We start from the raw sequence: 23,723 nt of genomic DNA, 5'->3' as shown, positions 1-23,723 counted from the left end.
AATGGGGTATTTAGTCACTGCCTTGTATTCTGAGGCTATGGTGAAGCCTTCTGTAACCTGTTTAAGAGCTTATCTGTTGTATACTCTTTTTGTGTGCAACCAACTCTGTATGGTTGTGGCCTTTCTGTCTTGAATAGCTGCATTGCTTTCCTTGTGGATATATGGAAGGCACAAGAGCTGCCTGTATCTTCATCGACTATCTCCAGTGGCTGGGTATTTCATATTTCTGGATTGACTGATGTTAACAAGAAGATCTCAGCAGCTGGCAATTATTTAGCTCAATGCAAATTTTCTGTTTTTTCCTTCAAGGTTGCCTAGGTGGTGGAGAAATACACATACATGGGACTGGATTCTCTCCAGGAAATACTTCCGTTACCATCTGTGGTGCTGTCTGTGAGATGCTGGATGTCACACCAACTGACCTCCGATGCTTAGCCCAACCCTTGAATGGTCAGTTCAGCTGTATGGACAGAGAGAGAGATGTGCTTAGGGAGAAAGTGAATGGGTGAAAGAAAGAGAAGGGAAACAGTTGCCTTTTTGTCTTATGGTTGTTCCTCACCACTGGAGTATCCGGTTTATTAATTTGAAAATCTTCATTGCTTCTTAAAATAGAATGAATGATAACAAGGAGTGGTGTAGTGTAGTGGCTTGTAGTGAGTAGAAGCAAATGAAGAATGGTTTTAAAATATGACAGTAAAACATACTGTGCAGCATTGGGCAGCTAATACTTCTCCACCTCCATAATAATCTTATTATGTTAAGATTAGACAATTAAGATTTAGATAAAAATATTCAAAGCTAGGGACAAAACACTGGAAATTTATAAAATAAGAATGGAAATAAGGGGATAAGTTGCTGGCTAAAGCTGTATAAATTTGGAACGTAGGAGCGAGAGATGTGAGGAAGTCCAAAAAGTGAAGAAAAGATGGTTTCTATAAGATGTTAAGTTTATATTTGTTTTCTTTTCTTGTTTTGATTTCTGTTTATTTTATTTTTTCTGTCACTGTATTAATAAAACTTTCAATAAAAATTTAATATAAAAAAAGAGAGAATGAAAATACTAAAATACTAATAATAATAATAATAATAATAATACTTCTCCACCTCCTCCTCCTCTTCCTCTGCCCTCTACACTGGGAGAGCCAGTGTGGTGTAGTGGTTAAGAGCAGTGGACTCGTAATCTGGTGAACCGGGTTCAATTCCCCGCTCCTCCACATGCAGCTGCTGGGTGACCTTGGGCCAGTCACACTTCTTTGAAGTCTCTCAGCCCCACTCACCTCACAGAGTGTTTGTTGTGGGGGAGGAAGGGAAAGGAGAATGTTAGCCGCTTTGAGACTCCTTCGGGTAGTGATAAAGCGGGATATCAAATCCAAACTCTTCTTCTCTAAATCTGCTCTGGAGGGTTGGGGGAACTCCCAGAACAGGTTTAGGGCATGCACAGAGGATATACAGGGGAGGAGAGGGGGACAAGTCCTGTTGTGCAAGCGAAACTTGTTCGCTGTACACATACCTCCCTTAGCGCTGCAGTTAATTCCCCCCGTTCTTGTGCTCTTCCCACATCCTTGGGCGGTGAGAAGTTCACTTGCTCAGGTTTGGTTTTCTTTGGTAGGAGGTCCCTGGAGGTTTATGCTGTTTATTTACAAATGTACAAGTTGAGCATAGGTGGTGGCACAGCTTAAGCACTCCAAGTGGACAGCCAAATCATACTGCTCCAACATTAGATCTCCAGAGAGAAACAGACATTGCCACGCAGCACATTTCAGAGCCCCAAACAAGTCGTGTTTTCCTTAGTCTACTGTCAGGAGCGGGAGCAAGTCAGCAGTAACTCACAAGGTGTCAGTGAAATTAACTCTTTATTCAAAGAAACAAAGTACAGTGTTACCTTGAGTTGCAAACCCCCCAGGTTACAAACGCTTCAGGTTACAAACGCCACTAACCTGGAAGAGTTACCTCAAGTTGAGAACTTTGCCCCAAGATGAGAACAGAAATTGTGTGCTGGCGGCGCAGTGGCAGCAAGAGGCTCCATTAGCGAAAGCACGCCTCTAGTTAAGAGCAGTTTCAGGTTAAGAACAGACCTCTGGAACGAATTAAGTTCATAACTAGAGGTACCACTGTAGCTCAGTCCTAGTGATCACACCAACTCTTTCCAGTAAGTCTTGCCTCAATGAGGCAGTTGCAAAAACTGCAAAAATTGCCTTGCCTCCCCTCCCCTTGCGAAGGCTTCTCCCCTGGGTCCTTCCCCAGCAACACAAGCCTCCTTCATCTTCTCTCTCTTTGCTCTGCCCTCTTCATTTCTCTGTGTGTTCTGGGAGACCAGTGGTGGAGGGGAACTGGTCTCAGCAGGAGGGGGAGACCCCCCTGGATTCATCAGCAGCCTGCCTCATCTCTATCTCCTGGCCCCCCCTCCTTTCCTGGACTGCTCTCTGCCAAAGGGCGAGCCATTTTCTAGGTTTCCAGAGGTCCCTCCATCACAGCATCCCTTCCATCCCTTTGAGGGCAACTATTGGTTTTTACCTGGTATAGGCATTTCATAAAATTAGCTTAATTTTTACCCCAAGTAATACTAAAGAAAGACTTTGCATGCCTTGTTTCACTAATATGAGTTTTGAAACCTGGAAAATATCCTTCATACGTTCATTTATAGGATGAGAATGATGGTTTGATTTGTCAACATAGCATCACTTTATAAAAAAGAAATTACCACAGAGAAGATAATTTTAGTTATTTGTAGATAAAGACCAGTTACTTACAAAAATAAAATTAACTAAACTACAGTTATAAAAACATAAAAATGAAATATTAAATGTTAAAATTGGTTTGTACACAGGAGAGGGGTTGTTGCTTTTGACTCCTTGCAATACTTTGAATTGCCATTAGATGTCAGCAAATGAACATTTGATTCGATCAATATCCTTTAGTAATTTGGCTGGGAAAGTTCGGTTAGATTATGTGCTGCTAATGTGGTATAAAGAATTTTATTGTTTCCGGTTGCTTCAGACTAGAGAATGGAAGGTAGTTGTCACTGTGTTTGCAATTGTAATAAAAGACAGCCCATGAGAAATAGCCTGCGTGTAAACACATGAATAAAATTTGGCAGCGACAGCTGAGATTTTCAGCATAAAGACCCTATGTTATACAACAGCATAGGGAAGCCAGTCTAGAGAGTGGACCTGGCAGGAACAGGAAATGACTTTGTGCCACAGGTGAGTATGAAGGAAGGGCAATAGTTGTGTACAAGAGAAACTGTTGGGCAAGGTTTTGGGTTTATTTTGGGGTATCGGCTCCAAAAGGCTTGTATGGATGTTTGCTTACTGCCAGCAGTTGTAGGATATTCCTTCATGGCACTGTTATAAGGTGTCCCAGAGTCTTCAAACTAGGGACTTTGGGAGCAAACCCGAGGCATCTTGCCCTGCGTGCCACTGGGGCAGCTCATGGGGCAAAGGAAACCAGCTGTCACTCACACAGGTGAGGAAGCAAATTGAGAATATATAATACATTTCAAATATAGTCAAAACAAAACAAATTCCTTCCAGTAGCACCTTAAAGACCAACTAAGTCAGTTCTTGGTATGAGCTTTCGTGTGCATGCACACTTCTTCAGATACCAGCACCTTAAAGACCAACTAAGTCAGTTCTTGGTATGAGCTTTCGTGTGCATGCACACGAAAGCTCATACCAAGAACTGACTTAGTTGGTCTTTAAGGTGCTACTGGAAGGAATTTGTTTTGTTTTGACTATGGCAGACCAACACGGCTACCTATCTGTAACTATTTCAAATATATAAAAGGATGTCACATAGAGGAGGGAGAAAGGTTGTTTTCTGCTGCTCCAGAGAAGCGGACACGGAGCAATGGCTCCAAACTACAAGAAAGAAGATTCCACCTAAACATTAGGAAGAACTTCCTGACAGTAAGAGCTGTTCGACAGTGGAATTTGCTGCCAAGGAGTGTGGTGGAGTCTCCTTCTTTGGAGGTCTTTAAGCAGAGGCTTGACAACCATATGTCAGGAGTGCTCTGATGGTGTTTCCTGCTTGGCAGGGGGTTGGACTCGATGGCCCTTGTGGTCTCTTCCAACTCTATGATTCTATGAGAATTGTGTTGCTCTAGGTTAGGGTCCAAACAATGACTTCAAACAGCAAGAAAGGGGCCTTTGCCTGCCCATTAGGAAGACTTCCTGATGGTACGAGCTGATTGACATGGAACAGCCTGCCTCTGAATCTTGATTGCTACAAGCTAAGCAGGTAGAAGATGGGGAAAGAGAGAGTTTGGTGGAGGAATGGAATGGGCAGGTGTGATGGCCTCCAGCCAATGATGTTGGCAATCTGAAGTATAGGAGAAAAATTAAAGTGATGAGGGGAAAGGTAAGTGAAAGATTTTGGGGAGCAGATGCTGAAATGCAGCTAAATTAACTGAATGTGGTACCAAGGCAGGTGTGCTGAGCAACATGGAACTTTCTCCTGAAGTTGGCCAATTCTTACATGCCATCAGAATTCTTTCCTTTCTGTTCCTTCGTGGTTTCAGAACAATGGGAAGAGGAAATAATTTATTGGATAAAAATAAATTGATTTAAAGGACAAAGGATAAAAAAGGTTTCCTGGTTGTATGGCTTAGGGAAAAGAAGTTTATCCCTCATCTCTCTCTCTCTCTCTCTCTCTCTCTCTCTCTCTCTCTCTCTCTCACACACACACACACACACACACACACACACACACACACACACAGGTCAGAAAGGAATTACTTTCACTTGCTTTCCAGAACAGTAGCTGTATTGATCTGTTGCGCTATCTCTCACCTCCCACACCCTTATCTGAAACAGCCATGCTGAAAACTGAAACAAGTTGGACTTTATTTCATGTTAGTTAATGCAGAATGCTTTTGGATCTGGCTGTTTCCATTATCAGCTCTGACCTTGAAGGAATGCAGAGAGAAAAAAGATTGCCCACCTCTGGTTTATGTGACCCATTAGGAGAATAGCCAGGGGCAACTGAATGTGTGCCACATACGTAGCAAAAATGTCCCAGCAGTGAGAGGGGTTTGTGTGGCTATCATAAGAACTTTGGTTCTAGACATGAGCTGCAGTGCTTTCAGTTGATTTCCTTAGACAAAGCCCATGGCAAACATTTCTCTTGCTAATCATTCTAGTGAAGTCAGACACAGGATTTGGCAGCATTTGTAGGACTGGAGCCTGCAAACTAAACATGGAGAGAACACATTGCTATATGCTGATTATGTGATATTGATGCTGCTCAATTTCTTTTTTGCATGAAAATGCATTTTCGACTCTTAGGGCTGTCGATGATGTTTTTGTTAGGACTGAGTGAAAATTGAAGAGCTTATTTTTCTTTGCACCTGCAGTTGAAAATATGTTTTGAAAGTATAGAAATTATATCACATGTCTGGGACTTAAGAAATATATACAGTTGTACCTCAGAAGTCGAACGGAATCCATTCTGGAAGTCCAATTGACTTCCAAAACGTTCGAAAACCAAGGCGTGGCTTCCGATTGGCTACAGGAAGCTCCTGCAGCCAATCAGAAGCCCCGTTGGACGTTCCAGTTCCAAAGAACGCTTGCAAACCAGAACACTCGCTTCCAGGTTTGCGGTGTCCGGGAGCCAAAACGTTTGACTTGCAAGGCGTTCGTCAACCAAGGTGCGACTGTAGTCCAGTTGAAGTTGTGGTGAATTGCCAGAGCGTTTACTATGGATTACTAGTACTAGTACTATGGATTACATAAAGAAGGCTGATCGCCGAAGAATTGATGCTTTTGAATTCTGGTGCTGGAGGAGACTCTTGAGAGTCCCATGGACTGCAAGAAGATCCAACCTCTCCATTCTGAAGGAAATCAGCCCTGAGTGCTCACTGGAAGGACAGATCGTGAAGCTGAGGCTCCAAGACTTGGGCCACCTCATGAGAAGAGAAGACTCCCTGGAAAAGACCCTGATGTTGGGAAAGATGGAGGGCACAAGGAGAAGGGGACGACAGAGGATGAGATGGTTGGACAGTGTTCTCAAAGCTACCAGCAGGAGTTTGACCAAACTGCGGGAGGCAGTGGAAGACAGGAGGGCCTGGTGTGCTCTGGTCCAGGGGGTCACGAAGAGTCGGACACGACTGAACAACTAAACAACAACAACAACTAGTACTTGCTTCTCATCACTTTCACCCGGTTAGTCTTGTAAATGACATGGGTGAAGGACTGCTGTGTGTGAATGTGACCAGTAGCTAATTTCTGAAAAGGGACTAGAGGGGAAAGTTCCCAGAGACACTTTGAGCTGCTTTACATGTTGCAGGCTGAGGGTTCACCCTTTTCTTTCTTTCTTTTTTGCTACTGCCTCTTTTATGGTGTCTTTAACAAGTTGACAGAGGTTGGTTAAACTGGTGAATCTTTTCATGACATGGAAATTTGAAGGGATGTTTGGGGAGAGAAAAATTCCACGTGTTGCAACGTGTGAGCCTGCCGCTGTCAATGACACCTGAGCTAAGGCAGTGAGAAGGAGGAGGAAGGTATGTGGGTTCAAGCAAGGGCATTGTAAAAAGTCCTTGTCAACTTGGCTCAAGTCTTGTGCATAAGCCAAGGAAGTGGAACAGGTAAGTTGCATTTTGAGTCACTTTTGCACAGGGCTGTTGGTTAGAGACCTTGCAAGGGCTCAGAGGGTGTGTGGCTTTCCTTTCTCTCTCTCCCTGCCCACTCTCTGCAGTGCTGAGATTGCCCTCCTAGAACAGGTATGCCTGGCATCTTTCAGCACCAGACAAAGACATTTGCATTTGCCCAGAGGCTTAAGTCTGTACAGTTATTAAGAGGGCCAACCCAAATGGTACAAAATAGCAAGCAAGCTTTGCTCTTCATCAGGCTGAATGTTAAATAGGAGTTGGGAGATGAGGGGAGAGAAACAACAAAGCTTCAACAGTCACACTATTTTTTGTATTTTTGTCCCTCCTCACTGCCCCCAAACCCAAACTCCTAATCTGTGTGGCACCCAGCCCATATGGGCCACCTGCATAATCCAGGATTGCAGGGGGCTGGACTAGACTGACCCTCAGGGTCCCTTCCAACCCCATACCTCAAAGACATTCCCTGCCTATGGATTTTGGACATTTTCTCTAATTATGAATATCTGACCAGCTATAATGCATGTACATCTACTAAAACTATTGTGAATATGGGTGTTATTCAAATATCCAAATACTTTATGACCTTAGATCATGGGTAGGCAACCTAAGGCCCAGGGGCCAGATGTGGCCCAATCGCCTTCTCAATCTGGCCCCTGGACGGTCCGGGAATCAGTGTGTTTTTACATGAGTAGAATGTGTCCTTTTATTTAAAATGCATCTCTGGGTTATTTGTGGGGGCTGCCTGGTGTTTTTACATGAATAGAATGTGTGCTTTTATTTAAAAGGCATCTCTGGGTTATTTGTGGGGCATAGTAATTTGTTCATTGTTTTTTTCAAAATATAGTCCGGCCCCGCACAAGGTCTGAGGGACAGTGGACCGGCCCCCTGCTGAAAAAGTTTGTTGATCCCTGCCTTAGATAATCAGTGACCGAAGGCTGAAGTACTTGTTGTGTAGTTCTTTTTTACACTACAGATTTTTAGAAAGCAAAATTCAGTTGTTAAGGCCACAATCTGAAAGGGGGAAAGAGAGGCTTCTTTGCCCCTTCTCCTTATATCACCTTCCTACTATTACCTGCAGCAGTTTTTATAACCCTATGATGGAAAACAAATAGTATGCACCAATTGTGATAAAAACAAATGGTTTTTTTGGGGGGGGGGGCTTGATCTATCTGGATCCATTTCCTCCTCCATATTGCAGACTCAATGGCTGCATCTTATTAAATAAAAGTCTAGAAAGAATGGTGGAACTGCATGTGAAGCGTAGTTTGTTTATTTTCATTGGATAAGTTTCCATGCCGCCCTTCAGTCCAAGTGATACCCAGTGGCAAAATACAGCAAAACCATTCCACCCTGAGAAAGCTTTAATGTGAATAGTAACAAAGCTGGGATAAGAAAATAGTTAATGAAAGTGCTTTCAAGGCTGGTGACTTTTAACTCTCTTTCCTAGAATCATAGAATCATAGAATCACATAGAATCATAGAATCATAGAGTTGGAAGAGACCACAAGGGCCATCGAGTCCAACCCCCTGCCAAGCAGGAAACACCATCAGAGCACTCCTGACATATGGTTGTCAAGCCTCTGCTTAAAGACCTCCAAAGAAGGAGACTCCACCACACTCCTTGGCAGCAAATTCCACTGTCGAACAGCTCTTACTGTCAGGAAGTTCTTCCTAATGTTTAGGTGGAATCTTCTTTCTTGTAGTTTGGAACCATTGCTCCGTGTCCGCTTCTCTGGAGCAGCAGAAAACAACCTTTCTCCCTGGCCTCTATGTGACATCCTTTTATATATTTGAACATGGCTATCATATCACCCCTTAACCTCCTCTTCTCCAGGCTAAACATGCCCAGCTCCTTTAGCCGTTCCTCATAAGGCATCGTTTCCAGGCCTTTGACCATTTTGGTTGCCCTCCTCTGGACACGTTCCAGTTTGTCAGTGTCCTTCTTGAACTGTGGTGCCCAGAACTGGACACAGTACTCCAGGTGAGGTCTGACCAGAGCAGAATACAGTGGCACTATTACTTCCCTTGATCTAGATGCTATACTCCTATTGATGCAGCCCAGAATTGCATTGGCTTTTTTAGCTGCCGCGTCACACTGTTGGCTCATGTCAAGTTTGTGGTCAACCAAGACTCCTAGATCCTTTTCACATGTACTGCTCTCAAGCCAGGTGTCACCCATTTGTATTTGTGCCTCTCATTTTTTTTGCCCAAGTGCAATACTTTACATTTCTCCCTGTTAAAATTCATCTTGTTTGTTTTGGCCCAGTTCTCTAATCTGTCAAGGTCGTTTTGAAGTGTGATCCTGTCCTCTGGGGTGATAGCCACCCCTCCCAGTTTGGTGTCATCTGCAAATTTGATCAGGATGCCCTTGAGTTCATCATCCAAGTCGTTGATAAAGATGTTGAATAAGACCGGGCCCAAGACAGAACCCTGTGGCACCCCACTAGTCACTCTTCTCCAGGATGAAGAGGAACCATTGATGAGCACCCTTTGGGTTTGGTCAGTCAGCCAGTTACAATTCCACTGAGTGGTAGCATAGTCAAGACCGCATTTTACCAGCTTCTTTACAAGAATATCATGGGGCACCTTGTCAAATGCCTTGCTGAAATCAAGGTAGGCTGCATCCACTGCGTTCCCTTCATCTACCAGGGTTGTAATTCTGTCAAATTACAAATGCGTTCCCTTCATCTACCAGGGTTGTAATTCTCCTTGTGTTTTTAGCAGTAGCGTGACAAACCAACTGAGTAAGCTACTAAACTATCCCCATCACTTTTTGCAAGGCAAACAGGAGCAAGCCTCACCAAAGAAAAGTGGCGGTGCCAAACTAATATTGATGGCTGGTGATTTCCCTCTCTCTTCTCCAGCTTCCATAGCAGTTCTGTGCAGCTTGACATGCTCTTTGGAAGAGAAGGGAGATGACTGGAAGCAGCCAGGTGCAGCTCTGATCCAGTGTGACATCCGAATCAGAGCAAGCGCTTCTGTTGTGACGGCAGCCACACCGTACCGATACCTTTGTGACGATTCAACGTGTTCCTCTTCGCTACCTCACAAGGCTGCTGTCAATTCATCTGGCATCCATTTAGCTGGCCTTTTTATCAGGTTAGACATGATCCTTCTGCCGGACAGTGGCTGGACTCCAGTGCACTGTTTTGTAAGGAGCACTCGAGTTTTGTAGGGACGGGTTTCAAACTGGGGAACAGGCATGCCATTGCACTTGCTAGCCTGGCGATAGCAGAGTGTGCTTTAGCCTGCAGAGAGATCTGCCCAACTGAACATGAAATCCATTCATTTTTTTATATCAAAGCATCTCTTCCTTTGTCTTTTTAAAGTATTATTTGAGTCTGAGGGACACCAGATGATCCATCTAGTAAACATTTTACTTTGTTCCTGTGTGTGTATTCTGATCGAAAGCAACATCTGTTGAATGCCACTGGGGGGGAAAGATTGGGGATTATGATAAACAGAAGAATGAGCCCCCACACTACTTTAAGTCAACAACCTAAGCAATATTCAGAGTGCCCATTCAGTGTTTATTCATCACGTACTGACCAGCAGGGTTACTGTAGGCTTAAGGTCCAGTGTTACTGATGCATGTGAATCGTTTGGTACCAATTCCTCCAACACTGGTTGGGTGTTTGGGCAACTGACTACATTATCAACGGTTATACACTAGGATTTTTACTTGTTCTAGTCATGTGTTTTGTCAGTGCATAAGAAGTAAGCACTTCTGATTAGAGTTGCCAGGTTGTAAATCAGAGACTCCCATTTTGCCTTCAAATCTACTGCTGAAGTTGGATTTTCAGTAGCTGTTGTAGCTCCCCACCTTTTAAGGGTTCTTCCCTCCCTTGCAACTCACCTGAAGTCCTGTTCGTAACAAGATGGGAGGGAAATGCCAGAAATCAAGGTTACTAGTGTCCTTATACAGGAGCAGATTTTTTAAATGTAAAGATGGGCATTTCTGGGTTTCATCTTTGCAAACATACTGTATTTTTCCGTGTGTAACACGCCCCCATGTATAAGATGCCCTCTATTTTGGGGGACTCAGAAATAAAATGGGGGGAGATTGCCGAGAGTTGTTAAGCTTTTTTTAGGGGAATTTCCCAGAGTTGCTGAGCTTTTTTTTTTGGGTGGGAATGTCAAAAATCGCTCACCCCTGCTGAACAGACGCTGACAATCGCATGCTGCCCAATTGCCTCAGTGGCAGCCAATCACTCTCAACCCTTCACACAACCACCAATCAGCCGCCAGATCGCTGCAGAGAATCTCCAACTCGCAGCTGCAACCAATTGCACATCCCTCCCTCAGCATTACCTGTGCATAAGACGAGTCAATATTTTTAATATGATTTTAAAATAAAAAACCCTCATATAATACACGGAAAAAGACGCTATATGCTAAATACGTGTTGCCAGGTGTCTGTTGGAAGCACAATAGGAGGGCCATTTCTAAAGGTTGGCAACTCCAGGCACAGTGGCTGCCTCCTGCTGGGTGGTGGCCCTGGGGCTCTGGCAACTTTAGATCCACTGGATTTTGGCAAGCACATTTGCCTTGCAGGGCAAAAAGAGCAGCACCTGCCGAATTCTGGCCTTTCTGTAACTGTTGGAAGATACGTGAGGCCTGCCTGCTTTGTACCAGTCACATTACCTGTGGGAGAATTTCCCAAATGTTTCTGTTTCTCAGGATACTGTTGGGAACACAAGAAGCCCAGTCGGGATGCCAGCTGCTTTGCTAATAGGGCTCCTGTGCAACCCAAGCAACCGCATCCCTGTATCTGTAAGGAAAAAAGTTTTATCTGCTGAAGGTCTGATCGCCATGTATAAACTGTTAAAGCAGACAAATCCTGCAAAACCATCGCCACCCAGATGGGCAGCTTTGGCGCTTTTCTTTCTCCTGTGAGGAAAAACGCAGAATTTTTGGGGGGGAAATAAACCCCCAAAAGATAGAGTGTTAGGGGCAAGTAAATCTGAGGTTTTTAAGGCAGTTGAAAGGAATGAAAATGGTTGCTCTGGTAGGTAGAAATAGATACTAGAACTTTAGAAGTTCCCAACACAAGTGAGCAGCTGTTAGCAAGCGGGCCTAATTAAGAGCACCCCTTTGCTATTTCCATTATTATTACTTCTCCCCACCCCATCTCCCACTTCCCAATGAGAGAAGAGATTTCGGGGGGGAAAGCGGCCTGTTAAACTAACTGGCACATATATCGAATCTGCTTAGCCTGGGCTGTTAAGTAAGTTTAATTAATTTACTAAGTTAATGTTCCAGCGCTAGCAAGAAAACATCATTGCTATCAGCTGGGTAGCAGGAATTGGAACCCTAAATGAGCTCATTTTTTCACAGTTGGAATTAGGGACCAGTTAGCCAGTTGTGTGGTTTTTCCAATTTCTGTGCTTGCCCTAAGGGAGTTGCAAGTTATTCATTCCCCAGGATTAAGTGTGAGTAAGAGAGGGAAAGGCGACAAGCGCTACCTAGAGTTTACTGCCATTTTTGACTCAAGCAGTGTCTGTTGCCTTTAGTTGTCCGTTCTTGTGTTTGCTCCGTCCTGGAACTGAATGTGTACATACGTTTTGATCGGCAGGCAGAATGGCATCACTGAAAAACATTTCCTATGTGTATTTTTGTTGAGAGGGTTTGTAGATAAAGGGGGTGGGGAGGCAAAACAAATAAACAATAAAAGAATGGAAACAAAATTACAGAAATTTGCAAAGTTTGACAAATGGTGGCCTGCAGTTGCCACAAGCTAATGGCTTGCGATGATTAATAAGAGTAAAAATAATTGCATTTCATTAAGATTGATGACACCCCATTTAACCTCCCTTCTCGTTTCAGCCCTAAAGTGGAAAGAGATGAAGTTCTCATCTATAATAGCTCCTGTAACATTACCATGGAAACTGAGGCAGAGATGGAGTGTGAGGAACCTAATCAGCCAATTACCGCCAAGATTACTGAGATATGGAAAGAGCGGGGCCAGAACACTCAGGTATAATCAAATCTTTTTTATAGACTGATTCAAACAGCTTAAAATTAAATTTGTAATATTGTGTACATTTAAGAGGGGGAAAAAAAAAACAATTTAGGCCAGGCACAGGCAATATATAATTTTAACCGCTATCCAACTTTGAATAGCATTTCTAATGCACAGCAGTGGAAATGATGGTTAGTCATATGGTTTATCAAATATGAATGAGACCTGCCCTTATTTCTTTTAATTGCCCTTTATAGCTTATTGTTATCTTTTTATTTTTGCCAAGCCTTTTCTTACAAATGCAAGCACTCTTCCTAATTCGATACTTCTTCCTGTCTCTGTTGCTCAAATCAGAGATCCCGATCACAGATTATTATGGGGCCTTTTTTGAGCCATTATGGAAACTTATCATTCTCTATGGGCTGCTTACCAGTTGAAACAGGCCGGTGACAACGCTTCTCTTTATGGCTATGTGGGGTAGCTGGGCAGACTTTAAAGAGTTCTGCCACATTTATTTATTGAGGGAGAATGACAGTTACAATTCTAGAGCACTCTGTTTTGCTACTGCCCCACACTGGAACTCAAATCAACTTGAAAATCTCATAATTTGATTAATAAATAAATAAATAAATAAATATGAAGTTGGTTTTGTGTCCCTGCATGCTCTGAGAAACACAGATAACTTATCTCTCTCAGCCTCTCCTTCTTTGCCTTCCCTTGTTCTCCCACAGATGGTAGCTGCCCACACAGCTGATTTTGAATTACCTGGTTATGGCTCTATCCTCTTCTTCTTTGACAATCACTCGTAGCTGAGTAAGATTGTCTTCCGTGAATACGGTCTTAACAGTGTGTCCATATGGCTCTATATTCTGTGTGTGGCAGTGTGAATCCTTTTTATATTTAAAAAATCACCTTTATGAGTATGAACTTACTAGATTTGGTGGTGTTCTTTAGGCAAATGTAGTGTAAATGTAATGTAAGGTATCTCAACTATCAAATAAATGAATAAATAAATAACATTTTACTTGACTCCAGTTGTTTGTTCCCTTACATCTTTTTGCTAGTGCATAGACTGTGAAATACTGTACTATTCCATGGTGGTTCTTTTTACTGTAAAATAAGGTTAAGAATCAGGGGGCGTCTTATACACAGATTGTGCATATGCTGGATGGGCGATTGGTTGCAGCTGCGAGCAGGAGCTTATCAGCGGCGATTGGGTGGGTGATTGTTGGCTGCTGCTAGGGCTGTTTAGGATTGGCTGCTGGGGCATCAATTTGGTGGCTGATGGGTGGTTGTGTCAAAGGCTGCTGTGGACTGGCTTCCGCTGTGGCAATTGTGTGTGCAATTGGCTGCTACTGGTGGCAAGCAGGCAGACGCTTGTTTTCTCCTGTGACACGCGCGGTTGGCAGCATTGGGTGAGTGATTTGGGGGGCATTCCCCTCCAAAAAAACCTCAAAACTCAACAACTTTGGTAATCCTGCCCCCCCAAAACTCAACAACTCTGGGCCATCTCCCCCCGTTTTCTTAATTTGGGATCCCCAAAAGTAGGGGGCGTCTTATACACAGAAAAATATGATAATAAAGTGATATTACTGGTTGGCATCTTGTGTACGCGCTAATCTTTAAAGCACACTTGAAGCACATGCTGGCCCTCAAAGAATACTGGGCACTAACGTTTAGCCCTCACAACTGGCAGCGCCCAAAATTCTTTTAGGGGGAAAATGTACTTTGAATGTGCTTTAAAGGTCTCCCTGCCCCTCAGTCTAGGATTAACATCTGGTCAGTTTAAAAGTACTCCAACTGACTCGTCCTCAGTGCAAATTAATAATCTGTTCTAATGTGGCGTATATTTATTTACCTTAAATAGCAGGTGGAGATAAGAAATAGCTTCTCCCACAAAAGCCTGCCTGTTTTTTTAAGATCATCTGTGGAAGACCCTCTTCTGAGTTCCAAACCCATATTTGGTTGGGTCAAGGTTGGCCGTCACTGCTGCTGTGCCTAAACTTTTGAATTTCCCAATTAAGGAGTCTTGAGTCCTCTTTGGTGGCCTTCAACCGCACCATTAAAACCTTCTCATTTAAAAAGACCTTTGGCCTGCTGCAGCTGGTTTTTAGTGTTGCCTACCGTAATTGCAAGGGACGCGAGTGGCGCTGTGGGTTAAACCACAGAGCCTAGGACTTGCCGATCAGAAGGTTGGCAGTTCGAATCCCCGCGACGGGGTGAGCTCCTGTTTATTGGTCCCTGCTCCTGCCAACCTAGCAGTTTGAAAGCACGTCAAACTGCAAGTAGATAAATAGGTACCACTCCGGCGGGAAGGTAAACGGCATTTCCGTGCGCTGCTCTGGTTTCGCCAGAAGCGGCTTAGGCTGGCCACATGACCCAGAAGCTGTATGCCGGATCCCTTGGAACTAAAACGAGATGAGCGCCGCAACCCCAGAGTCGGTCACGACTGGACTTAATGGTCCCTTTACCTTTACCTTTTACTGTAATGTCATGCTCCCACCTTTTCCCCTATTTGGCATTTGTTGTGTTTTGTGCTGCTCCCCCCCAAAAAAAACCTGTAGCTGCTTTTAAACTCATTGCTGGATTTTATTGATTTTCTTTTATACAGTATGTCGCTGTTTTAATAGGAAGTATTCAAGTAAATAGTTGTGCTAGTGCCAGGATTAGTGCTAGCGCAACAGTATCCCTCCTCCTTTTGCAAGACATGCCCTGCAAAGTTCCCAGATCTGATCTGGGGGGGTTGTGGGGGGGGGGGCAACCCAGGTCAGATTGAGAGGGGAGGAGGGGGGAATGTTCCATTATGCAAGAAGAAATCCTTGCACTAATGGAATGTTCCCCTTAGTGCTACATTAGATGCAGACAATTGTGTTACATGTCTACTATTTCCGTAAATTTCCTTGAACAATATGAAAAGGGTAGGGTGTAACTATTTTAAAAAACACACAAGCAGAAGCAACTGAGCAGTCTCTCTTCCCAGTAGTGATAGTTTCTTAAAGAGTCTTGTTTGGAAGAATGTTCAGATTCTCCCCATCATCACGGGCTGGTTCATAGGTTATAGATAACAGAATTTTAGTGTTTGGAGACCCTGAGGATCATGTAGTCCACCCCCTGCAATGCAGGAATATGCAATTGTCCCATATGGGGATCGAACCTGCAACCTTGGCATTATCAGCACCACACTCTAACCAACTAAGCCAGGGATCAGCAACGTTTTTCAGCCGTTGGCCGGTCCACCATCCTTCAGACCATGAGGTGGGCCAGACTATATTTTGGAAAAAAAAATGAATGAATTCCTATGCCCCACAAATAACCCAGAGATGCATTTTAAATAAAATGACACATTCTGCTCATGTAAAAACACGCTGAATCTGTCTGCAGGCTGGATTTAGAAGGCGATTGGGCCAGATCCGGCCCACGGGCCTTATTTTGCCTACCCCTGAACTAAGCTATACAGACATTCACAACTTGTTGAATGTAGCATCAAATGCATGTGTGAATGAGCTATCAGAGATTAATAACTGCATATACAATGTTCCCTATTCACTATTTCCAGGCCACCAGTACTTTTCTGGGTTATCTTGTGCCATCTGCATGTCAAATAATTTGGAGACAATTTAGGAATTCTGTATTTTGCAGAGTTTTATTACCAACCTACATAGCTCCCTCTTGTAATCCTGTTAACTCCATAACAGCAGAAACATAATTTCTGGATGGGCTCTTGGAGGGATTATTCCTAAATCATACCCCAGAACCTGGTTGATTTGCTCCATGAGTTTCCTGATCATAAAATCTGCTTTAGCTTGTATGACAAGTCCTTTCTGTTCATAGAAGAATGGTCTCTTCTGTCCATGGTGCTGCCTAGTGACTAGGCCACCTAAGTGACTGCCTTGTGCGTATTTGTGGCTTAAAGAAACTTGTGTTTGCTAACTGAAACCCAAGTAGCATGTATGTGAGTATGTATGGGGGAAGGGGCTGGTCAGATAAAAGGTTTCCATTTTAGTTGACAGCCCCCTGCTAAGATTTATGACACTATGTGCTATATGCATGCTTCTTTGTAGAGGCTTAAATCATGTCATGCAAACTGGCCTTACCTTTCCACTGGAAATAATGGTACCAGTCAGAGAAATGCATTAATGGCATCTTGTATGTTGGGTTACAATAATGGTGCTATTAGCAAGAGGTGCAAAATGTCAGGGAAGTAATGGGACATCACCATTTCCCTTGCACACTGGACTCCAAGGATTTAATGCACCTCTACATATATTGAGCATGAAGCTCTGTATTATCAATAGACACTTAACCTTGTTGGCTTAAAAGAAAATAATTAATTCAGTTGAAAATTTGATCTCTATTTGGTGATTCTGGGATGTCAAAGTGTAAAACAAATGTTCTCCTGAAACTATTGCCTTGTCACCTTATAAAAAAACCCCTGAAAACTATTTTGTGCATGGGAAGTTTAGAGATGCATTGCTGTGAACGTTTTCATATCTCCTCCTTCAGAATATTTAATTCTTGGAATGCTGAGTATTCTTCAGTGTTAAAGTACCTAGAGGGCAGGCTGTGGAATATGGTTAGGGTACATATCAAAGTGTGTGTGTGGTACTAAAAATAAGCACACAAACCTATTATTAAAGCACAAATAGGAGGTGGCTTGTTCTTCTGGAGTGGATGCTAGCTTGCCGCAAAGGTTTAGCACTGAAACCCTGCCCTTACGTTGAGCTGGATGATTAATTGTGTTAGCATCGTCCTCCTGGCTCTGCGCTCCATTCTGACCAGGCAAAGTATACCCATGTGAGGGGGTTATAAGTGACGAAGGAAATAGACACTTGCGTGTTTTAAAACTCATTGACAGATTGGTGGCACATTGAAAAACTCATTGGACTTGTATGATATGCATTGTAGTTCAGTATGAAGGCAAAAGCTTGATTTGAACAATGACAATAAATGTTTAGATATGGATTTCTGGAAACACTTTACTTTTGATAGGATGTCCCTTGGGGGGGGTATTGTGGCATGAAGAGGGAATTTTATGTCAGACGGCTTAGATGGGATTTGGAACATTTCATGCTAAATATAGTAAGAGATAGATGAGACTTGGGTGAAATGGAGTTGGCAGTGTTGAAAGCAGCAGTGGAAGAGAAGAGTGGAAGCCCCATAGATTGTGGGCTGCTGCTGGCGGCTGTATTGCCAATGTGTGAGGAAACATGAAGGCCGACTAAACACCAGGAAGAACTTTCTGATGGTCAGAGCTGTTTGGCAGTGGAAGGGACTCTGGGGTGGAGAACTCTTCTTCCTTGGAGGTTTTCATTACATGGGTTTGGACAATTAGGGTCCTTTCCAATTCTACACTTCTAATGTTTTTATGAAGTGTGATTCTAATGTTCTATTTTCTGATTTTTTTAAAATCTACATTTTAAATTTTGTTTGCACATTTTTAGTTTTTTAGTAAGCTGCTTGAGGCGTGTTGTGAAAAGTTACTCAGCTGGACCTCAAATATTCAATATTTTATTAATGATCTTCGAGAGCCAGTAGAGTGAAAAAGAGGATACAGTGCTTCAGTTTAGTAAAACAAATAGAGGAATACGGTCAGGAAAGTATGCAGAACAGATAATTACAAAAAGAGAGAGCAAAGTTTAGGAAAAGACACCCATTTCCTGAGCATTCATTGCTTGGTCTTTTCCCGTTATCTGCGTGCAGACTCTTGTGATGCACTCTTATCGGAATCAATTTAACATTGATTTTGGCTTCTGGACATACCTTCCCAGATCTGATGGTTTCCAAAAGCCAGCTCTTTCCCTTCTCCCCCTAAGTGTTCCTAAAAATATTTTCCTGTCTCCAAGTTTAGAAAGTGACCTTCCCGTAGGGCAGGAAGGGACAAATTAGTCACTTGCATTTTTAGGCGTATGTCCTCATGAGTAAAATAGGGATTTTCATAACATTGTCTGCATTAAGATGCACACATTTCACTTGCAGACATGGCTTGGTGTTTGTGCATCTTCATGTGAAGGAGATGGGGAACACAAGCACTTGGGTTGTCCCATTCTGTCTGCTCCTGTGTCACATGTGAATCTCTCTTCCAAGTTGCTTCTCTCCTTCTACATTTATTTATTCTAATACATTTATACCCTGTTTTCATTTCATGTCTCAGACAGCTTACCAAAAAACTAAGCATGCAGCAAACAAAATTTAAAATGTAGATTTATTTATTTTTTAAATCAGAAAAAAGAACATTGGAATAGCATTCATGGTACAAAGCCCCCCCTGAAATAAAACTGCCTTAATATGTTAAATTTCCTCTAATAGGAGGGAGTTCCATAGACAGGACCACTCATAGTGCTTTGCCAGATGATCTCAGTGATTGACTTGAGACATATGCGGTGGGGTAGTCCTTAAGTTATTCTAGGCCTAAGATGTTCAGGGCTTTGCACACTGGTACAGGCAGGCCTTGTTGTTGATGGTCCTGCCACTGGGAGCTGCCTGGTTGCTGTTGACCCATGACAGGGCCTATTCAGTGGTGGTTCCCCATTTGTGGAATACTACCCTCCCCCAGTGAGGTGCTTCTGTCTCTTTCATGATTGACTTTTAGCAGGAATTGGAAAATATTCCTGTTTACCCAGGCATCTGATGGCTGGAGGGCACTGTTTCTGGGAGCTCTGAAACAGCTGGATGGGAAAGTGCTTCTATACATTTTAAATGTGACAGTTTTTAGAATGTTTAATTTTTTTGTTTTTTGTTTTATTTTTTTGCTGCGGATATGTTTGCTGCCCTGGGATCCTTTGGGAGGAAAGGCTGAATATTAATTAAATACTGTAAACAGCACTTGATGGATGATGCCGAAATGGCTAAAATGACTGGAAGAATCAGAAATCAGGAAGACCAAAATTTTAATAAAGAATGGGGAAAATTTATAACTTATCTTGAAGACCATTGTAAACAGTTAAAATCATTAGTAGGATTCGAATATCACTTGTAGTTTAATGGTGAATTTTGGATATAATGGAGATATAAAAGATCTGAAAAACCAAATAAATATTTTTTTAATTTTTTTAAAAAAAATAAACAGCACCAGAACCCTGATCCTTAAATTTGGCCTAGCAGCAGACAGGAAGTCACTGGAGGTTTGTTAACACCAGTGTCATGTGCTGATAGTGGTCTCTTTCCATCAGCAGCCTAACTACAGCATTCTGCACTTAGGCAGCCCTATCTTCTGCACGTCACAGTCATTCAGTCCTGCAGTTTTTAAGCAGAGGTCGGATGGCCACCTGTCATGGATGCTTTAGTTGAGATCCCTGCATTGCACTAGACTGGGGTTGGACTAGATGACACTCAGGGTCCCTTCCAACTCCACAATTCTATGATCCAGGCTATATTCACCCCACCTTTTTGACTGAAAATTCCTCCAAAAATTATGCAAAAAACGAGATTGCATCATTAGGAATTCTGCTGCTTTTTTTCAAGCCAGAAACATGGAGTGGAGGAACCAGATGGCAGTTGATGGCTTTGAGAGATCTGTGAAGGGTTTGTCCCAGTCACCCACAGGCCGACTAAAGAAGCTCTGCTGTCTTATCTACAGAGACATACACTGCTCTTTTTGAGGAGTGGAGCCAGAATTACATTAAAGCCTTGATCTAATATGTCTTAGCATGTGCATGTGCATAACTTTACGACTGCAGGTTAAAAAGAGAATTTCATTCGGAACAAGGCTTTTGCCCCTTCTCCACAAGCTTGTTTAGAGTGCTGGAAATATATGCTGACGAGTGTGACCTGCAACAAAATGTTGCCATGCTCCTGTCAGTGTGTTCATCAACTGTGCCACCGTTCAGAATATTCCTTTCCCACCCCAACAGACAGGCTGTGGCCACTGAGCACGTTTTTCTACTTCTTCTATTCCTAGTGTTCCCTTGAGCATGCTGACACCTCCCTCTCATATATCACTTGCTCCATTTTGGAGCCAGGGCTGGCCCAAGACATTTTGGCACCTGAGGTGAAAAACAAAACGGCCCTCTCTTCCTGCCAGGGAAGAAGGGGTGAGTGAAGATCTACATCGGGAACAAAGGGGGAAATAAAGATCTACACCAGGGGTTGGCAACGTTCAACCTGTGGGCTGGATGTGGCCCACAAAGACCATTTTACTGGCCCACGAGCCGCCCCCGAACCAAGCTACCCGCTTGGTGAGTCCCCCACATGCTGTGCAAAACCAGTGCAGTGCGGCGCGGCGACTCACTGAGTGGTGCCGGAAATCGCATCTGCGCATGCACAGATACCAGAAATCGTGTCTGCGCATGTCCAGACGCTGAAAATTGCTTCTGCACAGGTGTGATTTCCGGCGTCTGGGCATGCGCAGAAGCGATTTCTGGTGCCGCGGACATGCACAGACGCGATTTCCAGCATTGCGCTGTGCCACTCCGGCCCACGGACGTTCTCCGTGGGAGTGATCCAGCCCATGACTGGTAAACCTTGCTGACCCCTGATCTACACCAACAACCAGGGTGGAAGGAGACTAGCAGCGCCTCCAGTTCAGTAAGAGGCCACTGTAGAGGTGGCTGTGGCAGCAGCAGTGGGCAAAGCATTCCTTGGAAGCCGAATCTGCAGCTCCTGCCTCCTGAGGCAGTCACCCCTTCTTGCCTCATGGGTGGACTGGCCCTGTACGTAGCTGCCATAGAGTCACTATTTTTCAGCTCCATCTACCATGGTGAAGTTAATATAGACAACCATGTGCACTGCCTTGAGCATCTAAGTCTACTATTAGGCTATGTGGTGATGATGATCATGCACGAATGAATTCATTTGTGTAAGACAGAACCTCTTCGTATTCCTTTTGGAATCCACTGCATGTGCAACTTAGCCTGTGATTAACCTGGGGAGTCTGCTTCTGTAAATAATGCAGTTCAACTTTTTTAGAAATGAAGATGCTGGTGGCTTATTAGCTCATGGCTAAATGCTACTCTGAATACAGGGCTGGGGAAGCCCAGAGGAATAACCTGTCCACTTATACCTCTGATATCTAATGAAATGTCAACCACCGAGACACTGATGGGGTAAACATGCTGATGGGGTAAACATCTCAATACGAGATGCTGATGTTCTCTCTGGGCTTATGGGAGGTTTTGACCAAGCTTGGATGTCTTTGAACCTATTATGCTTAGTGAGCCTGCAGATTATTATTCCAGATCACTAGACCAGACCTAATCATCATGCAAGCATGCTGTTTTAACAATGTTTCCCTTGTACAGATTTTCCTTACTCCCCTGGCACCATAGGTGGTATGAATACATCTTTTAGGGCAGATGCCATGTATGTGAAGCCAAAGGCAGGAAAACCGAGCTGGTGGAGAATTGGATCTGTGACAATCCAGTCTCTTGAGAGATTACCATTATGGAACACGCAGGCTGATAACTCTAACCATTCCAGTTCATGGTGCTGCACTGAATGTACTTCTGCCTAACAGAGCAACCCTAACTATTGAAAGTGGGCATAATCCCTATTCCATATTCTGTTCAGGAGGCATTTGTCTTACACCACCCTTTTTGTGAGCTAAATTGGCCATGGGTGCAAGTCTCTCTTTGCCCTGTTGCGTGTTAAGATCACAAGACCTCCCCCAATAAATAAAGACACAATTGGCACAGAATTTAATTTAAGGTTATTGGCATAATTTTGGCCACAACTTTATTGATTACAGATCGTGAGTGGTTTGCTTAGTCATTGGTTCCCGACTAGCTGCACCTAACCTTAGCAGGGCAGCACTGACGACTTTGCCCCGGCAGACATCAGTAAGGGAAAACATTCTGGGGGAGCAATGGACCAGGCTCAGACTCAAGCTCACCCCAAATGCTCCCAGGGGCTCTGGTGTGGCCCTCACCCCTGGAAGGGGATCAGACAAAAGCAAGGCGAGCCCCTGGATTCCTTTAATGAAATACCTTTCGCGCATGGGAGGGGCAGGTGTGACCACCTCCCCTCCCCTCCACATTGAACCAATGCCTAACCGCCAAACCTAACAAAGTTGTGATTTGCTACGCGGCAGGTGAAACCCAAGTGGCACCAGCCAATCAGCCAAATGGGAAAATTCCTGCCGGGCCCCTGTCCCAAGAACAGATGACCCCATGACAGGCATAGCAAGGTCATAATGAACCCTAAATATAGGGAGGGTGGGAGAGTGATCCGGTGCACGAGGCGGAAAGAGGAAGCTCAACGCAACGTGCAGCGATATATAGGTCCCTCAGTTAATGCATGAAATGATCCCATTGGCCAGAATCACCCCAGCAACCGAGGGACCACCAATCAGGTTGTTGTGGCTATCCAGTTGCTCCCACCCACAACAGCAGCAAGGTCAGTCTTGTTGATCTCACCGCAACGCATTCTCTCTGGGAGGAGGACACGATTTCTGCTTCTCCCATGCCCCCAGAATCACCCTTTTTTGAGGCTTAACACCTGGCTGAGCTGGGGTTGAGGGTCTTATGCTTTTGTATCTCTGGCTCAATTGGGAAAGGCCAAGGTCGACTGAATCCAAACGTTCTCATCTCAGCAGATCTTTGGTTTGAATTGTGTGGTTAGTTTGCTTTCCCCACAAAAGAGAAAAAGGCATTAAGTATTTAATTAAACAACCACTGGCATGACTAAACTTCACTGGTGGCTGTGTAGCTGTGGAATTAACTGAACTTCAGCGATGGTTGTGGCCAGAGTATTGGTGCACCCTTTTTCAATGGGAAACTGGATTCCTCCTTCCTCCAGATATTTTTGTCTACCTGCTGTGGGTCTAATTACTCTGAATGAAACTTGCCCCGTCTCTCCTGTTGATGTGTGTGAGCTGCTTTAAGTCTATCTGTTGACGGGAAAAGTTTTAAATAAAAAATGGGGAGCAGAGCAGAAGCAAAAATAGAAAGCAAACAATGCTCAGAAACACATTCTCTAAATAAGAAAAACATGGGGAAGGTTATGGGTGCATCTGGTGCCACTTTCAATTCTGAAAATCTTAAAACAAACCTAAAGAATGATGTTCATCCTGCTTATGCTTCTTATTTAGTCCAATAAATATCCATTAAATGTGGCAAGGGTAATGGACAAAGTTTGTATTTTCTTTTTTTGCTCCGCCCACACGCTCCACCCCTCAAAAGGACCACTGCTTCACCGCGTCTTATAAGATCAGGCAGTAGC

The 23,723-nt window shown here is 43.7% G+C and overlaps 1 protein-coding gene across 3 annotated transcripts in view; it reads left to right on the top strand.

The window, feature by feature from the left end:
- PKHD1 (PKHD1 ciliary IPT domain containing fibrocystin/polyductin) overlaps positions 1 to 23,723 on the top strand; it is a 250,395-nt gene that overhangs the window by 51,206 nt on the left and 175,466 nt on the right. For all 3 annotated transcript variants that reach the window (XM_081855438.1, XM_081855439.1, XM_081855440.1), the window contains 3 exons: positions 310 to 450; positions 9,472 to 9,706; positions 12,434 to 12,584. In XM_081855438.1, coding sequence (XP_081711564.1) covers positions 310 to 450; positions 9,472 to 9,706; positions 12,434 to 12,584 — 527 coding nt within the window. The remainder of the gene's footprint in view (positions 1 to 309; positions 451 to 9,471; positions 9,707 to 12,433; positions 12,585 to 23,723) is intronic.

This window comes from Podarcis erhardii (assembly GCF_964252035.2).
Source record: "Podarcis erhardii genome assembly, chromosome: 3".
In the NCBI taxonomy this organism is placed as follows: Eukaryota; Metazoa; Chordata; class Lepidosauria; order Squamata; family Lacertidae; genus Podarcis; species Podarcis erhardii.
The sequence above is the reverse complement of the archived record's forward strand: the minus strand, read 5'-3'. Positions and strand labels throughout refer to the sequence as shown.